General features: G+C 32.0%; 1 protein-coding gene across 2 annotated transcripts; it reads right to left on the bottom strand.

Moving 5' to 3' along the window:
- Positions 1-17,003: 17,003 nt before the first annotated feature.
- Positions 17,004-21,585, bottom strand: LOC123214529 (delta(24)-sterol reductase). 2 transcript variants are annotated; one of them, XM_044634344.1, is made up of 3 exons: positions 21,432-21,585; positions 18,248-19,512; positions 17,004-17,656 (listed from the first exon to the last, which is right to left on the bottom strand). In XM_044634344.1, exons 2-3 carry the CDS (start codon positions 19,493-19,495, stop codon positions 17,201-17,203), a joined length of 1,704 nt encoding a protein of 567 aa, XP_044490279.1. In that variant the 5' UTR covers positions 19,496-19,512; positions 21,432-21,585; the 3' UTR covers positions 17,004-17,200. The 2 variants fall into 2 exon arrangements, with proteins under 2 accessions (XP_044490279.1, XP_044490280.1); XM_044634345.1 differs by having other exon boundaries at positions 18,248-19,503; positions 21,432-21,572.
- Between the last annotated feature and the right edge of the window lie 2,579 nt (positions 21,586-24,164).

Below are 24,164 nucleotides of genomic sequence, written 5' to 3' on the forward strand. Positions count from 1 at the left end.
TTAAATTGTGGCAATTACGCCATTTAGATGAAATACACAAATATCCTAAAGATCAAATATTACCTCATCATAGATGGCAGGCGCGGACAACAATGTTAATCTAGTGGAACGCTCATGTTGTTGCAAAAAATTCTAACTGTCAAGTATTCCTTTTATACATGTTGTAGTGCACGCTACAATAATCTGTTAGATTGCTATCAATGGGTGAACATGTACTACTCCACTGAATATTTATAAGTAGTGTATAATGAAAATATGAATCCTCTTGATGCTCAATCTACATGGGTTCATCCTAAAAATATATATGAAATTCAACCACCCCGAATGCAACAACGACGATCTGGCTGACCATCTAGCGACCACAGAAAAACCTCACAAGGTGAGAAAGTTCAACAGCATTTCTGCAGTAAATGTCATGAACCTGGTCATGCTAGAAATGTATATCCAAGTCCAACACCTACAACCGTGACATCTTCCTTTCGAGTTTCTGACTGATAATGGGGGCAACCTTAAGCTGATATGTAAATATAATGTATCTATTTTTGTTGTTTCATGTATGTCATTTGTATATCTAACTATAAATCTCATATATTTATTTATGTAGAGTGTGTTTGTCATTGAAATATTAACGAATATTATTTATTTTGAATCGTCATTAAATTTGCGTGATTATATGAAAACATATTTGTAAATTATCGTAACTTAAATTGATATTTATCTAAATCTTATCATTATAAAACATTGATACCAATCACAATACATCAACATAGTTGTACATTTTATAAGTTACATTACGTTAAGAAAACATTCATACCAATCTTGATACATCAACATAGTTATATATTATATAAGTGACATTACATTCCATGGTGATGCATTGAGCCCAAATCATGAAAACCTTGCATAATCGTGAAATATTTAATTAAAACAGAGGAACACATAAAAAATATTAATTTTAATATCAATATTAATTCAGAATCAAAAAACGTTTATGCATTGCACACCTGTTGAATATATTTATGGCCACCCAACTCCTTAATGTTGTTGAATGTTTTGCACTAAACTCAAGAAGACATCTTAGCGTAATACGTTTAATAATATGTAGCATAAAGAGGTTACAATTTGTCTAACTAGGTTTTTGCTTGGGAATGCTAGTTTTACAATGTGTGATGATTGACTCATTTGTCTACAAAGTACGCCTAATATCTCCCAATACCCACTCGCTTTCATCATGTATGACAATGCCCTAAATGGTTGCATCCACTCCTTAAATTTTGTAGCATCTTTTGTGTAATTGGCAGAATTATACACTATCAATGACCATTCATGCAAATTAAACTCACCACGAACCTAGTGCTTATTCTCATTACGTATGAGAAAGTACACTTGGTACACAAAACAATACAATAAATTGTTTAATAATGTTATGAAAGTCAATGTAATATAACTAATAATAATGTATTGTTTCATTACCTTATCAATCGTGCTCTATGGGGAAAAGCATAGGTTAATGTCCAATTTAGAAATGTTGTTTATCTTATTGATACAAAGAGGTGATCACTCACAGTCAGACCCCGTCTCAAAAAATTTTCCTACTTACGGAACAATATATGCAACAAATGATGTAGAGACAATGATCTAGTTTTGATCCTTGTACACACGCCTCAAGATATATAAGTAACTATCAATATGCTATGTTGGAAAGTAAAACATGTCACTTGGTCAAATTTATAGAAAATAGTCACTTTATATTAGATGGTATAAAAGTTAAAGAAAAATTATACCTTGTCTGTCAATATGACATCCGAGGTCACCAATTTATGTCAGAACCTAGCTTTTTTCATTTGACCAAATGAAAATATGTTTTTTTACATCAGAATTACTTGCAGTATTGTTCCAATCATGAAAATCCTTGTACCACAAGGCATCAACTAAATGTATTAATATGGTTGAATTATCTTGAGGGGCTTTGTTCCTTTGCGGTTTTGTCAGGCCTGTGAATGGGCTTGTTTTGTGTTTTCCTTTCTTAACAATTCGACCAAACATCATCTTTATAATGGATGTAAGTCTCTTGTGTTGGCATTCCTTACTTGTTGCCTTATCTGAAGGGGGGTTATTTATTGGTTGGTAGCTCTTCTTTAGTTTCGTCCACAAAAATGTCCTCTTCCTACATAGTTATAATATCAGTAATTTCAAGTGAACATTGACTATTAGTTAAAACACTAATATAACATGTCAAATGAATCTGCTCTCTATAAAGGTGGAGTGATAAAATGACCTGATGGCTTTCAAATGCATGTCCATTTAATATATATTTTTATCAAACTCTGTTCACCTATGATTGACTTAGTCCATGATGTTTAGCATTCTTTAGTCCATGTGACTTTGCATTGTTGTAGGTTGTTTAGCTAGCATCTGCTACAAACGGTCCATGGACACATAACTCATGGATAACTTAACAAATGAATGTCATACGAGAGAATAATTGGGGTATTGTAGGCAAGGAACTTATTGTATTGATGATACCTGAATGTAACGAAAATATAGGGGCTAATAAATTATTATACGGGTAAAGTGTGAACATGTGGCAAAATATGCGACTCTTAAATTGTTATGCTAGTGAGGTGTGAACATGGAGTGAGCCGTGAGGGCTTGTAAATTGTTCTGCTAATTGTGGGCTCATTAGCAAAACGGGTATGAAAGGCACATCCTAAACTTGTGGATAGGTTAAGGTTTCCACCAATAGTGACACCTAGGGAAACTGCCTGCTAACCCTACGGGGTAGGGACTGGGCACTAGGTACAATATCAGCCTCCTCTATAATCTCATATTCTTCTTCCTCACCTATCTATGACACCCCCTTAATAAACCATTTTATCTCTCTTTCTCTCTAATAGTGTTAGAAGCAACACAAGAGAGAAAACGACTTGGTAAGTGAAATAAAGCAAATACAGTTTAAAAAATGTAATTAATGATTCAAACAATTATAAGATTTTTGAAATGAGTCCTTACAAGAAGAGCATCCATAATCATTGATTGACGTTCCCATGTTGGGATGTTTAAGGTCCTCCATTTTAGCATTCTCGAGGTTGCCTAATGCCTCAATAAATCCATAACTATATTTTTACAAAACATTTATGTTAACAAGTATGATCACGTTATAAAAAAATCTTTAACGAGTAAATAACATGATTACTTGGAAGCCTATTGTATACCCTGTTATAGGATAGTTTATAAAATAGGGAACAACAAGGAATAATGGATAATTGTTCATCATATGCTTGTATCTCATGTGTATCGCCTGCCACATCGAGTTCATTGTTGCATTCCACACAATAGTCCCCTATAAGTACTTATAAATGCATCAAGATCATCCATTAAATGTATGAATCGATCTTGGATTACTTTCTTAGTGTCTGCCCGCATTAGAACATTATGTACAAAATACCTCATCATCATTGCCCTAACAACGTGCCTCAATCGTTGCTTTCATATCAGTATAATCAATTGACACAGTCCTTAAAAAGTATTGTCGCTTGAAATGTGTATGTATGATGACACATTCGTATTATCACAAAAAATTAGCCTTACCACCAATGCAAACTCCACTGGGCTAAACCAAATATCAACACTATTTACTCAAAACCATAACTCTTTTCTACGATTTTCGCAGTTAATCAAACAGAATAACATTGAGTGTATGAGTATCGAGCTATTCTGATATACTCGCATACTTAAAAATTACCCAAAACATGTTCTTCTAAAAATTTCTCGTTGACTCATATTAAAACTAGATCAGATCCTTGTAATAACATCTAGGTTCGCTTGGATAATCAATTGGCCTTAGAATTTGTGTGAAAGGTGAAACCTATATTCACTATCTCACTTGTTCATAAGGAATTTCTGAAAGAAAATAATAAAATATTAACTAATTAAAATTATAAAAGTAGTGAAAAAATAAAGTTAAAAACAATTTAAAAAATTAAATTTAAAATAAAAATTAATTAATAATTTTTTATTAAAAAATCGACTGCCAATCAATTTTTCCGTATTAAAAGTTTTTTAAATATGAAAATTGGTTGGCCAGCTAACTAACCAGTTTTCAAAAATTTTAAAATTTAAAATTGGTTCGCTAGACAGATGGTCGACCAGCCAACTACCCGACCAACCACCCACTGAAAATTTCCCTAGAAAATATCATCTCAACAAATCCACCAAATCATATATTTCAAATATTTTTCCAACTCACATACATTATTTCAATCTAATAAAATCAACTCTAAGAAAACTCAATTTCAATATAATAAAATCTAATATAAGAAAACTCAAATCAACCTAACAAAATAAGCAAATCTTAAAATTTTTAAACTAATACTCATATAATTTGACATTTTTTAGGTGTTTAAGCTTGAGATTTGTAAAGATGATGAAAACCCACCGATGGAACACGTCCAAAGTGATGAAAATGTCATTGTAGGTGACTGGATGACAACTTGGTTGCTTGCTAGTGGTGGGAGTTTTCATTGGCAGTGATGTTTTAATTGCTTTGGATGTGTTCTACTAACTGGTTTTCATCATTTTTATAGATCTCAAGCTCAAACATATAAAAAATGTCAAATAATATAAACATCAATTTAAAATTTTCAAGATTTGCTTATTTTGTTAGGTTGATTTGTGTTTTTTTAATTTGATTTTATTATATTGAAATAACGTTTTGTTTGGTAGAAATGGTGTATGTGAGTTGGAAAAATGTTTAAGATGCATGATTTGATAGATTTGTTGAGATAATATTTTTTGTCAAAATTTCTAGTAGGTAGTTGGCTGGCCAACCAACCAATTTTTATATTTAAAAATTGGCTGGCTGGTCGGTCAACAACCGGACTAACCAATTTTTAATTAAAAAATTAGTTGGCTGAGTGGTTCGCCTAGCTAACCAAATTTATTTAAAGAATTTTTAATACCAAAAAATTGGTTGGTTGCCAATTTTTTAATAAACAATTGGAGAGATTGGTCAGCTGTCGGCCAACCAATTTTAAATTTAACTTTTTATAATTTTAATTAGTTAATATTTTATTACTTTCTTTCAGAAATTCCACATGAACAAGTGGGATGGTAAGTATAGGCTTCACCCTGAACACAAATTCTGAGGCCAAGTGATTGTCTGAGTGAACCTAGATGTAGTTACAAAGATCTGATCTAGTCTCAATATAAGTTAGCGAGAAATTTTCAGAGAAATATTTTTTGAGAAATTTTTAAGCATGCAAGAACATTGGAATAGCTCGACACTTATGCATTAATGTTATTTCGTTTGATTAACCGCGGAAATAATAAAAGAGAGTTATGGATTCGAGTAAATGGTGTTGATATTCGGTTTAGCCTAGTGGAGTTTGCATTAGTGACAGGGCTAATTTTTGGCGATAATACAAATGTGTCATCATACGTACACATTTAAGGGTCCTTTGATTAAGGTGACAATACTTTTTCAGGGCTGCACCAATTAATTATACTGATATGAAAGCAACAATTGAGGAATGTTGCTAAAGCGATGAAGATGAGGGCAGGATGAAGCTAGTTGTATTGTATTTTGTATATAATGCTCTAATAGAAGCAGAAACTAAGAAGGTAATCTAAGATCGGTTCATACATTTAGTGAATGACCTTGATGCATTTAATAGGTACCTGTAGGGGACCATTGTGTGGAATGCAACAACAGACTCAATGTAGTGTGCGATACACACGAGGTATAAACACATGATAAATAATTGTAATACCCTTAGGTATGTTCTAGGGGCATTTATGTCTTTTAGCCTTGTTTTGAGACATTTCTAGTTTTAAATATATATGTATATTTATATATAAAGAGAGAAAAGTCAAAAAAAGAAAAGGAAACTTATACTTTTTCCATCATCTTCTCCATCTCTTCTAGAAAAAGTAGCTTCTTCATGTTTTTTCTTTATTTTTAGAAAGAAAGTGGATGATTTGAAGGGTTTTGGAAGAAAAATAAGGAAAGAAAATAAGAAGAAGCATTTTTTGAGCCTTGGTAATGAAAAAATCTCATTCTTTTCCCCTTTTTTCTATGCTTTTATATATTGGATGCATGTTATATGAATATGTTAATGTGTTTTGGTATTGATTTAAGGTGATTTTGATGATCAAAGAAGGAAGACAAAAAAGAGGGAGCCAATTTAGCAAAGATTGACTTGACATAAGGTAAGGGGTATTATCTTTGGTATGTTTTATGTTTTATACTTTTGGTTCTTTGGTTCTATGTTATAAATGATGATTTTGAAGTTGAGAAATGTTGTTTTGCTATTTGGGGTATTTATGTGTGTTAGTTTGTTCATGGTAGAGAGTTGGATGATATTTATTATTTTACCATTGAATTCGTTCCATGTTTGGGTTGTCTTATCTGATGAATCATGAGTGCTATTATAGTTTTTTAGAAAGCTCTTTGAATATTCTTTTCAATGATATATAGCTTGTATGAATTAGAGACCGTTTGGATTGTTAAAATGCATGAAAAAAAACTATCTTACCAAATAAATAGTGAATACAATTTTTTGCCATTGACTTCATCCCACGTTTTGACTATTTTATTTGATGAATCATGAGTGCTATTATAGCTTGTTGGAAAGTTATTTGAATCATATTTTCAATGATATATAACGTGTATGAACTAGAGACTATTTGGACTGTTAAATTACATGAACAAAAAGACTGTCTTATCAAATGAATAGTGAACAAAGTTTTTTGTCACTAACTTCATCCTACGTTTTGACTACTTTATTTGATGAATCATGAGTGTTGTTTAGATTTTTGGAAAGATCTTTGAATCCTCTTTTCATTGATATATAGATTGTATGAATTAGAGACCATTTGGACTGTTAAATTGTATAAAGAAAAATACTGCTCTATTAAGTGAACTGTCTCATAAACAATGATTTACAGTTTTGGAAAGAAAGAAAGAAAGAAAAGGAGAAGAAAAAAAAAAGGAGAAATGAGAGAAAAAGAAAAACAAGAAAAGAAATTTGGGGCTCAAGATTCAAGGGTCGTCTCAAGGGTATGGTCTAGTGGGTTGTAGATTGTTTTATATAGAAGCAAGATTAGTAATATATAACGCATGCATGCATGCTATGAACTATGAAGGGACACTTTATACTACACCACCTGTAGTAGGGCACGTCTACAGTATGACACGTCTACAGTAAGATATAAACCCGCAGTAGGGTTTACTTGTAGTAGAACATGCTCATAGTAAAACTCAATTCAGATTCAGAAATGGTTTAGTGAGAGAAAAAAAAAGAGCTCGAGCTTAGAAAAGTGTTAAATCCCTATAGTTAGCTTTTAGAAAGTATCAAATAGATGCTTGATAGGACAAAATATGACCCAAATAATAAATAATGAAATAGATTATCTTTTCGATTCCTTATGAAGGTTGTGATGTAAGATTGAGTATTGAGAGTGAGTTAGAACAGGAAATGAGATAGTTTACTTAATTCTTTTCCCTTACTAAGTGTTCTTATCTCTCACTTCATTTTCTTTCGTGATTGTAGGTACAGACAATCGTGGTGGTTGCGAGGTAGGGTTAGGTCAATGAAGATAGACTGACTAGAGTAGGTTATCTCTAGTTTATGTTACATGCGTACAGTCGCATGTCTTGTTGACTTTTGACCTTCTTGAGATGGTTGTACAATTGTATATGATTACTTCATGTCTTCAAATGCTTTCAAATAAGTTTTCATATAGGATATATACATCTTTTGTTTACTTCCATATTTTCAGTTTTCTTAAAATAATTTCTAAACACTTTTAGTAATGAGTTTAGTTTAAAGTAGTTTTTTCAAAAAAAAAAGACACTTCGGATATTAATTCGTAATATTTCTCCTTCGAAAGGTAGTAATTCTGGGGAGGGATGTTACAATAATTATTCACTGTTCGTTAATGTACCTCTGTTTATAAATTATCTGATAATGGGTATGCAATTAGCTTTTAGGTAATTGCTTGTTAAGGATTTTTCATAACATGATCATACTTGTGATAAAAATATATTCTGGATTTACGAGGCATTGAACAACCTCGGGAATTGTATTAAAAATGTCAGAGTTGATCAGACCCCTCAGATACTAAAATGGAAAACCTTAAACATCCCAACATTGGAATACGAATCAATGATTATGGATGCTCTTCTTGTAATGACTCATTTATTACATTTTTTAAACTGAATTTGTGTTATTTCACTTAAGAGGACACTCTCTCTTATGTTACTTCCAACACCATTAGAGAGAGAGAGAGAGAGAGAGAGAGAAAAGAGAGAAAGAGAGAAACATAGTGGTTTATTTGAGTGGTGTCATGGATGAGTGAGAAAGAGGATTATGAGATTATAAAAGAGGCTGATGTTGTACCTAGTTACAAGTCCCCACCTCATGGGGTTAGCCTACAATTTCCTTGGGTGTCACCTCTTGTGGGAACCTCAACTTATCCACACGTTTGGGATGCCCTTTTGTACCTGCTCTATGAATGAGCCCACAATTAGCACAACAATTTACAAGGCCATACGATTACCCCTGCGTTCACACCTTACTAGTATAACAATTTACGAGTCTTCACATTTTGCCACGTGTTCATGCCTCGCCAACATAATAATTTATGAGCCTCACATTTCCCTCCTATGTTCAAGCATCTTTAGCACAACAAGTTCCAACCCATAATACCCTAGTTATTTTCTTGCACAACATTCATTTGTTGGGCCATCCACGAGCTATGTATCCATAGACTATTTGTAATAAATGCTAGCTGAGCAAACCATAACAATGCAGAGTCACATAAACCAAAGATTGCTAACCATCGTGGACCAAGCCAATATTATACGGACAAAGTTAGATAAAAATATGCATCAAATGGATATGCATTTGAAAGTCATTGAGTCATCCTATCACTCTACCTCTACGAAAGAGTAGGCTCGTTTGATAAGTTATATTAGCATTTTAACTAATATTCGATGTTAACTTGAAATTACTGACATTATAACTATGTAGGAAGAAGACATTTTCAAGGATGAAATCGTAGAGGAGCCCCCAACCAATAAAGAACCCCCTCTAGATGAGGTATCAAGAAAGGGAGGCTAGCATCAGAGACTTACAACCGTTATAAAGACAACCTTCGATTGAGTTGTTAACAAGGAAATCACAAAGCAAGCCCATTCACAGACCCGACAAAATCACGAAGGAACAAAACCCCTTAAGATGATTCAACTATATTAATACATTCGGCTAATGCCCTGTGGCACAAGGATTTTCATGATTGGTACAACACCACTAGTAATTCTAACGTAAAAAATATATATCCCTTAGGTCAAATGAAAAAAGCTGGGTTCTGATGTAAATTGATGGCCTCAGATGGCATGTTGATAGACAAGGTACAATTTTTCTTCAGCTTTTATACCATCTAGTATAAAGTGATTGTTTTCTATAAATTGACCAAGTGAGATGTTTTACTTTCCAACATAGCACATTGATAGTTTCTTATAGATCTTGATGTGTGCATACAAGGATCAAAACTAGATGATTGTCTCTATAGCGTGTGTTGCACATATCATTCTGTAAGTATGAGAATTTTTTTAGACAGGGTCTGATTGTGAGTGGTCACCTCTTTTTTTAATAAGATAAATGACATTTCTAAACTAGGCATTAACCTATACTTTCGCTTATGGAGCACGGTTGATAAGGTAATGAAACAATTCATAATTATTAGCTATATTACATTAGCTTTCATAACATCATTAAACAATTCATTGTATTGTTGTGTGTACCAGAAGTACTTTCCCATATGCATTGAGAATAAGCATTGGGTTTGTAGTGAGTTTAATTTGCATGAATGGTTACTGGTGGTATATGATTCTACCAATTATACGAAAGATGCTATGAAATTTAATGAGTGGATGCGACCATTTAAGACATTGTTGTATATGATAAAGGTAAGTAGTTACTAGGAGAAATTAGGTTGTACTCCACGGACAAATAAGTTGTCATCACACGTCGTAAGACCGACATTCCCAAGCAAAAACCCACTTTTCCCAAACTAGGTTGTACTTCTCTTTTTTAAAGAAATTAGGTTGTACTTCTCTTTTTTAAAGAAATAGTCAAACTAAAAAATAACTATATTTGTATAGTGAAATAAAAAATGGGTACATATGTATAAAAGACAAAAAAATTGGTTATTTTAATTAGGGAGAAGGACTATTTCACCCCCAACTTTTGATGCGTTCTTAAAGTGCTACCCATGGCAGATGAAAATCCACTTTTCCCACCCATGAGCCGTTAATATGGATGATTTCTATTTGTATAAGGGTAAAATATCCATTTTACCCTTATTAGATGAAATGAAAAAAATACCCCTCAATTTAATCTCCCAAAATTGATGTGAGAGTCTTACCATTCACCCCCCTTAGGTTTTAAAAACTAACATTTTCACTTTACCTAAAGTTTTTAAACTTTGAAAACTAACATTTTCACCCCCAAACCTAGGGTTTCCATATTTTTCAAAATACAACCGCCCCCCATAACTTTCAAAACTAGTATTTCACCCCCATTCTTCAACTTCATCTCTCGACGTCGTCTCCAGCGTTGTTACCGGTCTCCTCTTTCTCTTGGTGCGACGACGGTAGTGCAACGAAGAGATCTTCATCTCCTTGTCGCACGGTGTGACGAAGAGACAGAGATCTCTTCATTGTACCATCGTGCGACAAAGAGGTCTCTTTTCGTCACTTAACCCAGACGACGAAGGACGACAAAGCATCATCCTTCGTCTGTTCTTCTAGATTTAGACAACACTTCGTCATCCAGATCTGGGAGACGAAGGGTAGTCTTTTGTCATCCTTTGTAGTCAGAGATGGGAGATCGATCGAATGCGTCGATCGTCAGTGGTAACTGGAGAAGGAAGCAAACCCCAAGGGTGAAATGTAAACTTTTCAAACTTTGAGGATGAGTTAGTTATTATTTTTTAAAACCTGGAGAGGGGAAACAGTAAAATTTTAAAGTTTTAAGGTTTTAAATAATAAATGACTATTTTGCCCCTGTCTCTAACTGAAAAATTGGACGGCAGTTTGCTCATGGGTGGGAAAAGTGGATTTTCATCTGTCGTAGGTGGCACTTTAAGAATGCATTAAAAGTTGGGGGGAAATAGTGCTTCTCCCTTTTAATTAATATCCCAATTTTTTCCTTTGGTTGGGTGAATGATTTTGTTTTATAGATTGACTGGGTGGGTGAGGTTTATGGGTTGACTGAGTGATTTTAATAGGTTAGCTGAATGAGTATAAATACTAAAGGTATTTTGAATATTTTATATTTTGGACTATATATATAAAATTAAAAAAAGTAATTATATAAAAATATAAAAGGAAAAAAATGACTATTTTAATTAATATCTCATTTTCCTATTTATTTTTTATTTTCTAGCAATATCTTCTTTTGTGATTAAATATTATTCTTCCATTAATGTTGATGATTGCAATTAACCCACCACAATCACCACTAATTGCACATCCACTAATATTAAATGAGAAAATAAATTAAAACCTCATCTTAATCAACTTCTCTAATAATTTGTGGGAGAGTTTTCCCACCTAAGGTCTACGATTTTTTTTAACCCCTTGAATATATAAATAAATGTGTTGTCAATATAATATAACAAACTTAAAAAACAAAACTTTAAAGGTGAAAAGAGAAAGATACAGTAGAAACCGAGAGGAATATATATAGGAAGAAGCAAAATATTAAGCAAAATGGGTGTGTATTCAAATAAAGGTAGAAGTGTCTTTATATAGGAGGTCTCACTGCCACTCTCCCCCTCCCCACCCCTCAAGTGTACACATTTTATGCTTATTTAATGCATTCCCATCAAATTTTCAATACTTTCTGCATGTGGTTGAAAATCCACCACATTCCAAATTAACTACATGTGGTTGAAAATCCACCAGACATGCAACACTCCCTTTTAGATTTCCATTACTTACAAATAATAATATTAACTCTGCTAAGAAAAAACTCAGTTGGGTAAAAACCAAAGCAAAGGAACATAATTACTTAATGTCTTGTAAAGTGGGACTAGACGCGTTTAAACTGCCTCATTAAAAACTTTACTAGAAAAACTCAGTGGGACAAAACCTAGTGAAGGAGAAAAGAGTACCGTGTACATTTTGTCCAAATGTGACAAACTTCAAAATTTTGTCTAATAAATGCTCCTCCTTTTTGTAGTGAGATTAATTTGGTTGTTTGTTGAGTCGTTGCATATTGATGTTATATACTAACTTTTCAAATGTTGACATCAATAATGTCTTGGTGAACAAATTTGCAAGATTCTCACTGGATCTTATTTGTTTGACATCAATCTTTCTACTCTTTTAGAGCTCATAAGTGTAAAAAAACTTTAGTGAGATATGTTTGGTTATGTCTCATTTGATGTATCCACTTATAATTTGGATAATACATGTTGTATTATCCCTATATAATATGGAAGGAGCATTTGTTATAGAAGGAAGACTGCGTATATTCCAGATATGATAAATGACATATCGTAACTATATATATTCTTGACTGACTTCATGGAGAGCTAAAATCTCTAAATGATTTAAAGACATTGCAACCAAAATCTGTTCGATGGAGTACTAGGATATTACTTTGTCATAATAAGTAAAAACATATCCCGTCTGTGAATTGGTTTTGTGAGGGTCAGAAAGATAACCAACATTTGTATATCTAATCAAACTAAGATTTTTAAGGGATTTGATAAAATACAATAATCTCAAATCTCTAGTCTCAAATAGGTAACAAAGTATATGTTTGATTCTGTTTCAATGGCAACGAGTTGGTGCAAAGCTAAATTAGGCTAATAAATTGACTGCGAAGGATATATCAAGTCTAGTGCATTGGGCCAAATATAATAAGGCTCTAATGGCATTAAAATATGATACTTCAAGACTGAGTATCTTTTCATCTTCTTCTTTAGGACGAAATAAGTCTTTTTTTGGATCGAGAAACTAAACAACCATTAGGATACTCAAAAGATAATCTTATCCATATTAAAACATTTTAATAATTTTTCAATATATGTTGATTGATGAATTAGTATTTCGTTTGAATTGTATTTAATCTACAGGCTGAGACAATATTTTGTTTTTCCCCAAATCATTTATCTCAAATTCTTTTTTCAGATATTTAGCAGTTCTTTAGGGCTCTTCAAGAGTTCCAATTAAATTCATGTTATAAAGATAAACTATTATAATGAAAATTTTTGATTTTGACTTTTTGATAAAGATACATGGGCATATAGGGTAATCCACATAGCCCTCTTTTTTCAAATATTCACTAAGATGATTGTACTACATTCGTTTGGACTGTTTTAATCTGTACAATGATCTTTGTAATTTAATTTAGTACATGTCTCTTTATTTGACCATTTTGTTTCAGGCAATTTATATCCTTCAATGAGTTTCATATAAATTTTAGTATCTAAGTTTCTATATAAATAAGCAGTAACTATGTCTATTAAATGCATATCCAGTCTTTTAGAGACTATTAAACTAATTAAATATCTTAATGTGATTATATCTATCACAGGTGCATATGTTTCATCAAAGTCTATACCTGACCTTCTTGGAAAATCCTTGGGCTACAAGTCTGGTTTTATATCTAGCAATTTCATTTTTCTTATAGATACGTATTTGTATCCAACGAGTTGTATGTCCTTAGGCGTTGGAACTACAGACCCAAACACTTCACATTTTGCTAGAGACACTAATTTTGCTCAAATGACTTATTCCAATTTAGGTCAATCATGTCTTTGTTTATACTCAGTCATAGTACATGGTTCAAAATCATCATCATTCATAATTTTAATAGCTATTACAAATGAGAATATATCATCAATTATAACCGTTTTACGATTCCACATCTCTTGTGTATAAGTATAATTTAAAGATATTTCGGTATTTTTATTTTCCTGATTTTTAAGATTTTGTGCCACTTTAGGGGTTTGAGTTTTTTTAGGGGTCATAACCTCTTCTAAACGAATATTAGAAAGTGCAAAATTTTAATTTATTTTAGGATCATCATAATTGATATCTGTTTGATTATTTACCTTTTTTTTTTTTAAATAGTGTCTTTCGATCCAATAGATCTACCATGCTTCTGGCGTACAGTAAATTGATCAGTCACAATTCGAATGGACTATTCAGTAATCACATTAATTCTTGTTGGTGCATTGGCAACTAGTACATGTGATCTTATCACTTTTGTCTCATCTACAAATGCATCAAACATTTGGTTAGCAATAATTTGTAAACGTACTATCCTCTGCGCTTTAGTTTCGCTTCTGGTGTATAGTAGATTGATAAGTCACAATTCAAATGGACTGTTTAGTAGTCACATTAATTCTTGTTGGTGCATTGACAGTTGGTACATATGATCTTATCACTTTTGTCTTATCTACAAATGCATCAAGCATTTGATTGACAATAATTTATAAACGCGTTATCCTTTGTACTTCAGTTTCACTTTGGATTATGCAAGGATCTAGATGAGACATGGTAAGTACATACCAAGTAAGTTCATGTCTAACTTCAAGAGACATTTATTTTTCCCTAAAGGTGGGAATGTTGTCTCATCAAAGTGAATCTACAAATTGTATAGTAAAAAAATCATCTGTTAATAGTTTCAGATATCTGATAGTAGATGATAAATTATATCCAATATAAATTTTTAAACGACATTGGAGTCCCATTTTTATGTATTGAGGAGATGCAATAGAGACATATACAACACAACTAAATATCCTCAAATAAAATATATCAAGTTGGTAACTAAGAATTAATAATAGGAGAGAATGTTGATAATAAGAAAAATGTCACAAGCGAATTAATGCTGCAACATGTAATATAGCATATCTCCACATAGAAATAGATAATTGAGTTCTTAGTAATAAAATACGTGCAATTACCTAGAGTCGTTTGATAAGAGACTCAGTTAATTCATTCTGATATTTTAAGAATAAAATATGGATCACTTGACTAGTGACGTGAATTCCCAAGATTTTTATAATTAAAATCTATCATATATAATTATTTTGGAGTCATAAAAATTATTTTATATTTTATTATCATGTTCTCATTTCTTTCAATATTTTATGATTAACATAATTTTTAAATAAAATGATATGGACTTTAAAATTGAAGAGTTGACTTCGAAAGCTGATGATGGAAACATGTGTTTAATAAATAGTGTAACAACGCACACAATTCTCAAGGAAAAGAAATTTTTCTTAACTTTAACATTAATTAAAACTAAAATAAATATTATATCATAATCAATAAATCTGATTGAAAGCTTTAGAAGAGTCACAATTTTGTTGAAAATATGACCAAATTTAATATCAATGATACATTATATACAAATAAATTTAGAAGAAATCTATTTAGTTTTAAAGATATAAAAAATAATAGTTATCACATTAAAATTATAAGTGAAAATGGTGTTGATAATATGTTGTAAATATAATATAACAAACTTAAAAAGAAAAACCTTTCAAAGTGGAAAGAGAAGGATGCTAGAAACCGAGAAGAATATATATAGGAAGAAGCAAAATGGGCGTGTATTCAAATTTTCAAAACTTACTGCATGTGGTGGAAAAATCCACCAGACATGCAACAAAATGTAATCATTATGTTATACCTGTTTTTTCATTTTTAGAGTTTATCATATCACCCCGACCTAAGTGTAATTAACGTATTTATCATATTACCCCTAAAACAAATTGGTGCCAAGAATTGCATTTCTCTTCAATTCTCTTCTTTCTTCAACCGAATCTCCTCCCCCAACCAAGGGAGAAAACACAAAAATCCATAAGATCTTGTTGGTGGTCGAAATCGCGTCTCTAGTCTACTAATTGCCACTCTTCTCTTCTAATTTCCTCTTCCTCTAGTCCAAGATTCTCTCTTTTTTCATCTCCGACTCTAGTCTTGCATTTAATATATACATTTATTTTGTTTCAGTCAATCAGTCATATGCTTTTGGAATTTAATCCAAGTGAGACAATGTTGACCCATTAGTTAAAAATGGAACGTGATACAGCTAGTTATGATTTTGGAAGTTGAAGAGAAGAGCTTCCCTTGGCTTGTAGCACACCGACAGATCTAACAGAGGTAGATTCCGTGACAAAGATATGAGTCACAATTAAATCACGGGCGGTAGATCGTCGCGCACTTGTGAGTTGCCCCGCCAACAAAAATAGCACTTGGGTACAGCGAATCAAATAGGGAAGGAGCAATTTTGAGTGTGAGTGGGGTTGTGATAATGGTGTCGTGAAGATTGGGGGAGACTGGCCAATGAAAATGTGTTGAGTTTTGAATTTGGATGGTGAGACAAGGAAGAAGAAAATAAAAAAACAAAAAAGAAAGAAAGAAAGAAAAGAAAAATAATGATTTACCCATTTAAGGGGTGGAAAAGCGTTTTTTATACAAAAAAAAAAACAAAAAAAAAACTAGCTGAAATGCATCAATTTGCGCTCAGATGAACTACATACAGTCTTAACAAACTACACGTGTTAGAGTTGGTTATTCAGAGTCATAATCATTTTGGCTATTATTGTAATTGCATCGCATGCATTACACATCATGTATCATATTTATGAATGGATAGAAATGACTTTTCCTTGTCCTTCCATTACATACGCATTGTACAACATATATCATATTTACGAATAAATAAATAAATAAATAAATATGCCTTTTCTTCATCCATCCTTCCATTACCTATGTTTTAAACAGATTGGCACAATTCTGAACAAACTTTGTTCATGATAACAGCGATTAGAAATTAAAAGGATCCAGTAGTAGGGCTACTACAATATTTGAACTAATTTAACCAAAAGCCAGCTTCCATATGATATCTAACTAACAGCATCAAAACCAAAATTATTCCAGGGAAATAAAGTGAGAAAAGAGGCTAACAAAATTCTTGTCTAAATCACTCCATCTGATGCCATAAACCATTCAAATAGTCCAAGCTAATCTGTCAAACAACTCAAACACTCAAATACCCGCCATGGATATTTGAAATATTCCGTGATATACTAAATTACCATTCAAAGGAAATACAACTACAAACACAGACACAGAGAAAGCAACAAATCCTACCGATTCATCTCAAAATCAGTCCATCGGCTGGTCAACCTCACCATAAGCAGGTTCAACAATAGCTTGTTCGGCTTCCTGCACTTCCTTCTCAGTCTTCCTTCCTTTCTTCGACTTGTAGTATACACTCATGAATGTTCCCACAGCCTTATACTTCCTCCTGCAGTATTCGTAGAGCTCAGCATCAAACATTCTCCAGAAATTTTTTTCACTCAGCTCAGACACTGCATATTGTGGCTGAAACCCATGATTTTCAATCAACCATTGCTCCATTTTCTGAACTGCTGCTGCACCATCAAATACCTCACCCCTCAACACGGGGCCTGGTGCATAGTAAACCCCAACATCAGTATACATCTGAGCATGATGCGTGTCTCCCTGTCTATGATGGTGCTCAAACCCTGGCTCAGGATATACCATTGTTTTGAAAGGAAGCTTGTACAGCCTGTGTGGGCAGAGCCAAAGGGGATATACCTTAAAGTTGAAGATAGAAATCTCATGTTAATAAGTTTTGAGTTCTTAACAATTCAATAAAACAAAATAATAAAGGCCTACACAAAATAGCCAAAACAGTGTTTCCACACATAGCAACAAAACATCTTGATAAGAACACAACAAAATTGATCTCCATGATAAACGCCTTTCAAATGCCTTTAAAAATAGATGTAAGCATTCCCATCCACTAACTAGCACTATTTTGACCAAAATACAGCCAAATCTAGTCTTTATTATGGTATTATAGAACTCTAACTTGTTTCTTGATGAGTCCCAAAATTTCCTTATAATTGCCTATGAAATCATGTCCTGCTTTGGATGTGGTACTAGAACTACTTAAGGTGGCTCAACTTCTTCTCATTCTGCATTATGTAATCTAATCTAATTAACTAACTGTAATATGTTTTTCTCTTAATGCTGGGACTAAACAGTGATGAAAGATTTTTGCCTTCAATTCACGTGTAAACCAAAACAAGTTCAGTTGAAAATATGTGTGAAAAAAAAATCACCAAAAAGAAGTGTAAAGGAGAAAAAAGAATAGTAGACTGACAGTAGAGTAAAAAAGGTTACCTCCATCTCACAGTGGACCCACTCAAGGGCGTCCCCAACCTTGTAAAGAGGAACAAGCATGTCCTGGATGATATGCATTTCATGGTAATAGTTTCTGATAGCTTCACCTTGAGTAGCCTTGAGCAAAGAAACCTTGGGTGGCATCAACCAGCCAAAAAGACACCTGAACCAAAATTGATCGGCGAATGGAAGGATGAGCTTCCCCTCCCAGTACAAACACCTTGTGTGCCTGTGATAATACTCCCTCGTAGGTATGTACTCTGTGAACTCTCCTCTCTTCAGTGCTGTCTGTGCATGCTGGTAGAACCAGGGCTTAAACCACCAGCCAACACTGTTAATGACATTCCCCCTCGTTTTGGCCTCCTCTTTTGAGGCATATCTTCCAGTCATCATTACACCTTCTGTAGGAGTGTAAATCATGCCTTCTACAAAATCTGGAACCTTTTCTGGATTATCCTGATCCCCATCCCTGGGTGTAAAAGAGTCTGCATAAGCCTGTGCAAGATCTTTTAGATTACCCACTACAGGCTTGTAAGTAAGTTTCATGTACTCTTTGATGGGTATGAGCCTTATCTCGGCAGAGACAAGAAGACCCAGAGTTCCCTGAGACCATGGAATTGCGTAGAAAAGATCTTTATACTCATTATCTTTGGTAGCCCTAACAACTTGACCATCGGATAGAACAATTTCGTATGAAACAACAGTATCAGAGAATAGGCCATAGATGTGGGAACTTCCTTCAATTCCATAGCCATTGATGAGGCCACCAACAGTAAGATCATCCAGCTCTGCAACCACGGCAAGGGCAAGATTCATTGGGACAGTAGCCCTGGTGATCTGCCCCATGTTGACAAGAGGCTCAACTTTTGCAATCATTTGGTTTTTGTCAATGTCAAGAATGTGACGGAACTCTGATAAATCAACTTCAAAATGGCGTGCCCGCTTATAGTCCACATTCCTCATTCCAACTGCAATCCAGGGTTTACGAGCAGTACAAACGAGGCCATCCTTTCTTGGGTTCCTCTCTTTCAAGCGTTTCACAACTTTCTTAACATTTTCTTCATGTTCCTTCTGACGCTTCTTGAAAGACTTCATCTCGGATTTGACATCTCCGAGATATGTGAGAAAATAGATAGTGAAGGAGATAGGGAGCACAACAAAAATAACAATAATCCATCTGAACTGAACAAAATAATCAACCCACACCTTTTTCCTCTTTGGACGCAGGGGTGCTTCAAGATCTGACATTGTGGGAACTGAAGACACTTCAACAAAGATAGTGAAGATTGTAATTAGGAGACATTTATTATCTGAACCAATGTTTCACAATGCAGGTTAACTTAAAGGTGAAAATTGGTTTTTCATAGAAAAGAATAAATGAACAAATCGACTGTATCTTATGATAAATTTTGCACCCTACTAGCAAAATTTTCAAGAATAATTAAGAATAGTTCTTGCAATTTAAGGAGAACAATATTGCAGAAATTCATGATCCTTGAATCAGATTTTAAGAAAAATTTAATAGCTAGGATTAATGAATCAACCGAAATCTAAACTTGGTTCAAGAATGCCTTTAGAACAGAAATAACTGAAATATTGGACAAGTGATATAGAAATATTTCCAAAAAAGTACTAATTTAAAAAATGTAAGTAACCAACAGGCATAAATACAGCTAGTCCCAACAAAGGGGCCCTATGTAATCCCACATAATAATGAAAGAATTTAAAATGATTGCACTGGATAATACAAAATACATATTTTATACAAACTAAAACTATAAGCCTCTTATTCCTCGCATTAATTAAAAAAAAAAGTGAAATGAGCTTTGACATGTATGATATGTAAAATGGTCTCTTCTGTTATTTCCTTATAAATTCCAGTGACCAGATAGGCAACCAAGCATGGAGTTCAAACATGAAGAACTTAAGTATAAATAATGAAAATTAAATATAGCAATCACAAAAGACAAAAAAAGGGTAAAAGAAAAATCACACTTTTTAGCAGCATGACAAATGAATCAAGTATATGAGTGTGCATTGTTTCCCATCTCTTATTCACTAGAAGCAAGACATTCGAATTCAAACCACAAATATTAAATCTTAAACAATAAGACTCATCTTTAAGATGTATAAGATGCATATAACTATTGTTTTAACAATAAATAAATAAGGTACATGAATTGAAAAAAGTTTCATACTTGCTAAAGTTAAATGTTACACTTTTGGATTCATACATAAACACTTACGTTTTCTAACAGTACTCTAAATTAAACATATCAGCAGTTTGCCATTATGTTAACATCCCAAGGTAACTTCACAGACAAAGTTTCAAAAAACAAATCAAGACAATGTCAAAAATGTATATGAAAAAAGATAATTTTACAGTGTCTAACCATAACTATGATATCTTGCAGATCTACACCAAATATAGTAACAGTGTTGTTTGTAATTTAGTGAAAACGAAGTTCATTGGCAAACCATGATTTTCCATGAATAACACATCAAAATATTTTAGATTTAAGTAATATGTATTATCACTGTTTAATCCTTCTGATAATGAACCAAGATCTCCCCATTCTTCTCTTTACACATTCCATAATAAAATAACAAAAAATGCAGAAACAAGCTATTCACACTTCTTGAGGCTACACCAAATGTCTGCATGTTTTATTAAGATTAAACCAAGAAAGTGCAAAACAAACACTGTATGGCCCAATTTTCAATATGTTCAAAACTAAATGCACGAGTTTACCAACTCAAAAAGTAAAAGAAGATAAAGATAGATCAGGAATATAAGATCCCTAGCCAAAATTTAAAATTTAAAAATAAGAAATAAGTTCTTTAGATCTAGAAAATGTAGATTCTCGCTTGTTTGGTTATCAAGAAAATGGACCAAAAATTATAAGAAAATACTAAAAATAAAAAACTTCACCTCACAGGTGTTCACAGAGGACGATATTACCATACAGAGCACATAAAAATACAAATTAAAAAGTTTTAACTCTAAAAATACACAAAATTCCACTTCACATTACTTGGAAAATTTTCTCGGCAACCAAACAGAGGACTCAAAAAAATCCGAAAAATTTTACAAAAAAAAAAGAAAAAGAAAAGCATACAATCATTTCTCGGGCAACCAAACAGTAGGAAAATCAAAAAACAAAACAGTAATTAAAGAGAGTACCTAGGGAGCACGGGGAGCTCAAAAAAGTGTTAACTGTGTAAGATCAGAACCCAGGGGTCACCTGACCTTAAGCGCTTTGAGTGGTGAAGCTCTATCTAGTTGCATATATAACAGACACTGGGGCTTAAAGCTCAAAAAAAAATGACAGCCCCGGATAATTCTTATAAAAATAAAATTATATTTTTAGATTTTTTTATATATTATATTTTATATATATTATATATATATATATATATATATATATATACACACACACATTATTTGTAATAAATCCGTCACAACCCTAGTTAACAAGCCTTTCCAATTTGATCCAGCAAAACTCAAAGCCTCATTGGCAATATTTTATACTTAAAACACAAAATGAAGCAACAAAGATAGATTATTTTAGTAAGTATTGATATTAATCTTATCTTTAAATTATACAATTTGTTTATAAATTGATTGTATTTGTTATTATTTATTTAGTTGATTTAATAGATTCTTGATTAACTAATCTCATAGTTAATTGTGAAATTTTAACAAACATTAAGGGGGTGATTGGTTGAAAAGATTAAATATTACTTTGGTAATCTATATTTTATTATTTATATTATTTTAATTGGTTTATAAGTAATAAAATATTTTAGAAATCTTCTATTATTAATGATTATGTAATAGGTAATATAAAAGTTAATTTGATTACCAATTCTATTTTCGGTATTAAAAAATTATCAAGGTAATCTTAGTTTTATTATAACATATTTTTTATTTATTAATTTTTTGGGATAAAAATAATCTTATTTTTAATTAATATACTAGTATTCTTTTATTACCTCTAATAAAAAACAATAATTATTTATATTTATCTATTTTTATTAAAATTTATCAAATATAGTAATAATTTATATCAAGTAATTCTCAAAATAATCTTTTAATTTTGATAATAAAATATTTCTCAAATCAAATGCCTCTAATGGGGCGTTTAGTTTGGGTAATGTTTTATTACCAAAATAGAAATATTACCTTGAAGATAAATTATTTAGAAGATTACTGAGTATAAATTATTGCTATGTTTGATAAAATTTGATAGATATAAATAATTATTGTGTTTAGTTAAAGGTAATAAAAAATTACTAGTAAATTATTTTACTTAAATGCCCTTGAATATAATTATTTTTAAATATTTTTTATATTATTTGTCATATTAATTAAAAATAAATTCATTTTTATCTCCAAAAATTAATAAATAATAATATAATTATAATAAAATCAAAATTATCTTGGTAATATTTAAATACCTAAGGTGAATGTGGTAATCAGATTACCACCTATATTACCTGCCACGTCAGCATTGGTAATAGAAGATTATTGTAATCTTTTATTACTGACAAACCAAACAATGGAATAAAAGATAGATTATCAAAGTAATCTTCAATAACTTGAACCAAATGCCCCCTAAGTGAAATTATATTGTGTGTTATTGGGGTTACCGTGTGTCAAGGGGTTAATTAAATTATACTATGTTTAAAGGAGCTATTAACATGAATTTCACTCCGAAGATGCACAATATGCGTGGAATCTAATGTACTTTCCTGAGTACGCAAACTTAGGGGGTAAATGTAAACTTTTAGAAGTGAGGGAGGGTAATGGGGAAATATAACTTCCATTAATAATATGGAGTTACTGATATTTTAGAGAAAATTAATTTTTTTCTACATTTTCAAGAATATATCATTTATATATATTATTATAAGTTTGATCAAAATATCTAATGTGGTTGTATTACCCACATTAGACAACCTTGGACGACTTCTAAATCAAAATATTTAAATGTATTTCGTCTAAATTTTTACTATCTAGACAAAGGGCTTCTTCGCCTAGATCAAAAAATTCAAACGAAGGACATTCGGATTTTTTTATCCAGACATCATCTGAGGTCGCTAGAGGAAGAGACTTCATTGGGAGAAAGAAAGACAAATTGTTGTTTGTCGAAAATGGTGGACAAAATTGGCAGGAAGAAAATCCTAAGTTTTTTTTTTTTTGGGTAGGGGGGATGCTAGTTTTTAAAGTTTGAAAACTTTAGGCAAAAATGAAGTTATTAGTTTTTTAAACTTATGGGGGAAATATAATGCATTTTATATTTTTTAAATTTTTATTAAATGATGATTTTGCCCTTAACTTTAACTAAATTTTGAAATATAATTTTGCTTATAAATGGGTGTTTGAGTTTTCAAAAGTTAGAAATGGTCACTTTGAAGTTTCACTATACCTTAGATGGAAAATAGTATTTTAGGCCTATTTATAAAACCGGGTATACAATTGTCTATCTCACAATCTCTGTAATACAATCCTTAAATGTTGTGCATGCTCTAGTCGAGTCTTGGAATACAATAATATCATTATTAAGCACTACAATTAAACTTTCGAAGAAATCATGAAACACTCTGTCCATTAAGTCCATCAAGAGTGATAGGGCATTTGTCAACTCAAAGGCATAACTTCAAATTCATAGTGTCCATACTCATCCTAAATGTAGTATTTGAAATTTCCCTTTTGGTATTCTGAACTTGATGATACCCTAATATCAGGTCAATTTTAAAGATCATCAAAACTTTGTTAAGTTGCTTCAAATAAATCATATATCCTCAACATTAGCTACTTTTTATTGATTATCACTTTATTCAATTATTTATAATTGATATGTATACACATTTACCTATCCCTCTTTTTACAAATAGGATCGGTGCATCCCAA

This window comes from Mangifera indica, chromosome 4 (assembly GCF_011075055.1).
Source record: "Mangifera indica cultivar Alphonso chromosome 4, CATAS_Mindica_2.1, whole genome shotgun sequence".
NCBI lineage: Eukaryota > Viridiplantae > Streptophyta > Magnoliopsida > Sapindales > Anacardiaceae > Mangifera > Mangifera indica.

Excerpts from the sequence above, each read along its gene's own strand:
- LOC123214529 (XM_044634344.1), bottom strand. The coding sequence starts at position 19,495 with ATGTCAGATCTTGAAGCACCCCTGCGTCCAAAGAGGAAAAAGGTGTGG. Across the intron at positions 17,657-18,247 it reads GGGTCCACTGTGAGATGGAG|GTATATCCCCTTTGGCTCTG; the intron begins GTAACCTTTTTT and ends TTCAACTTTAAG.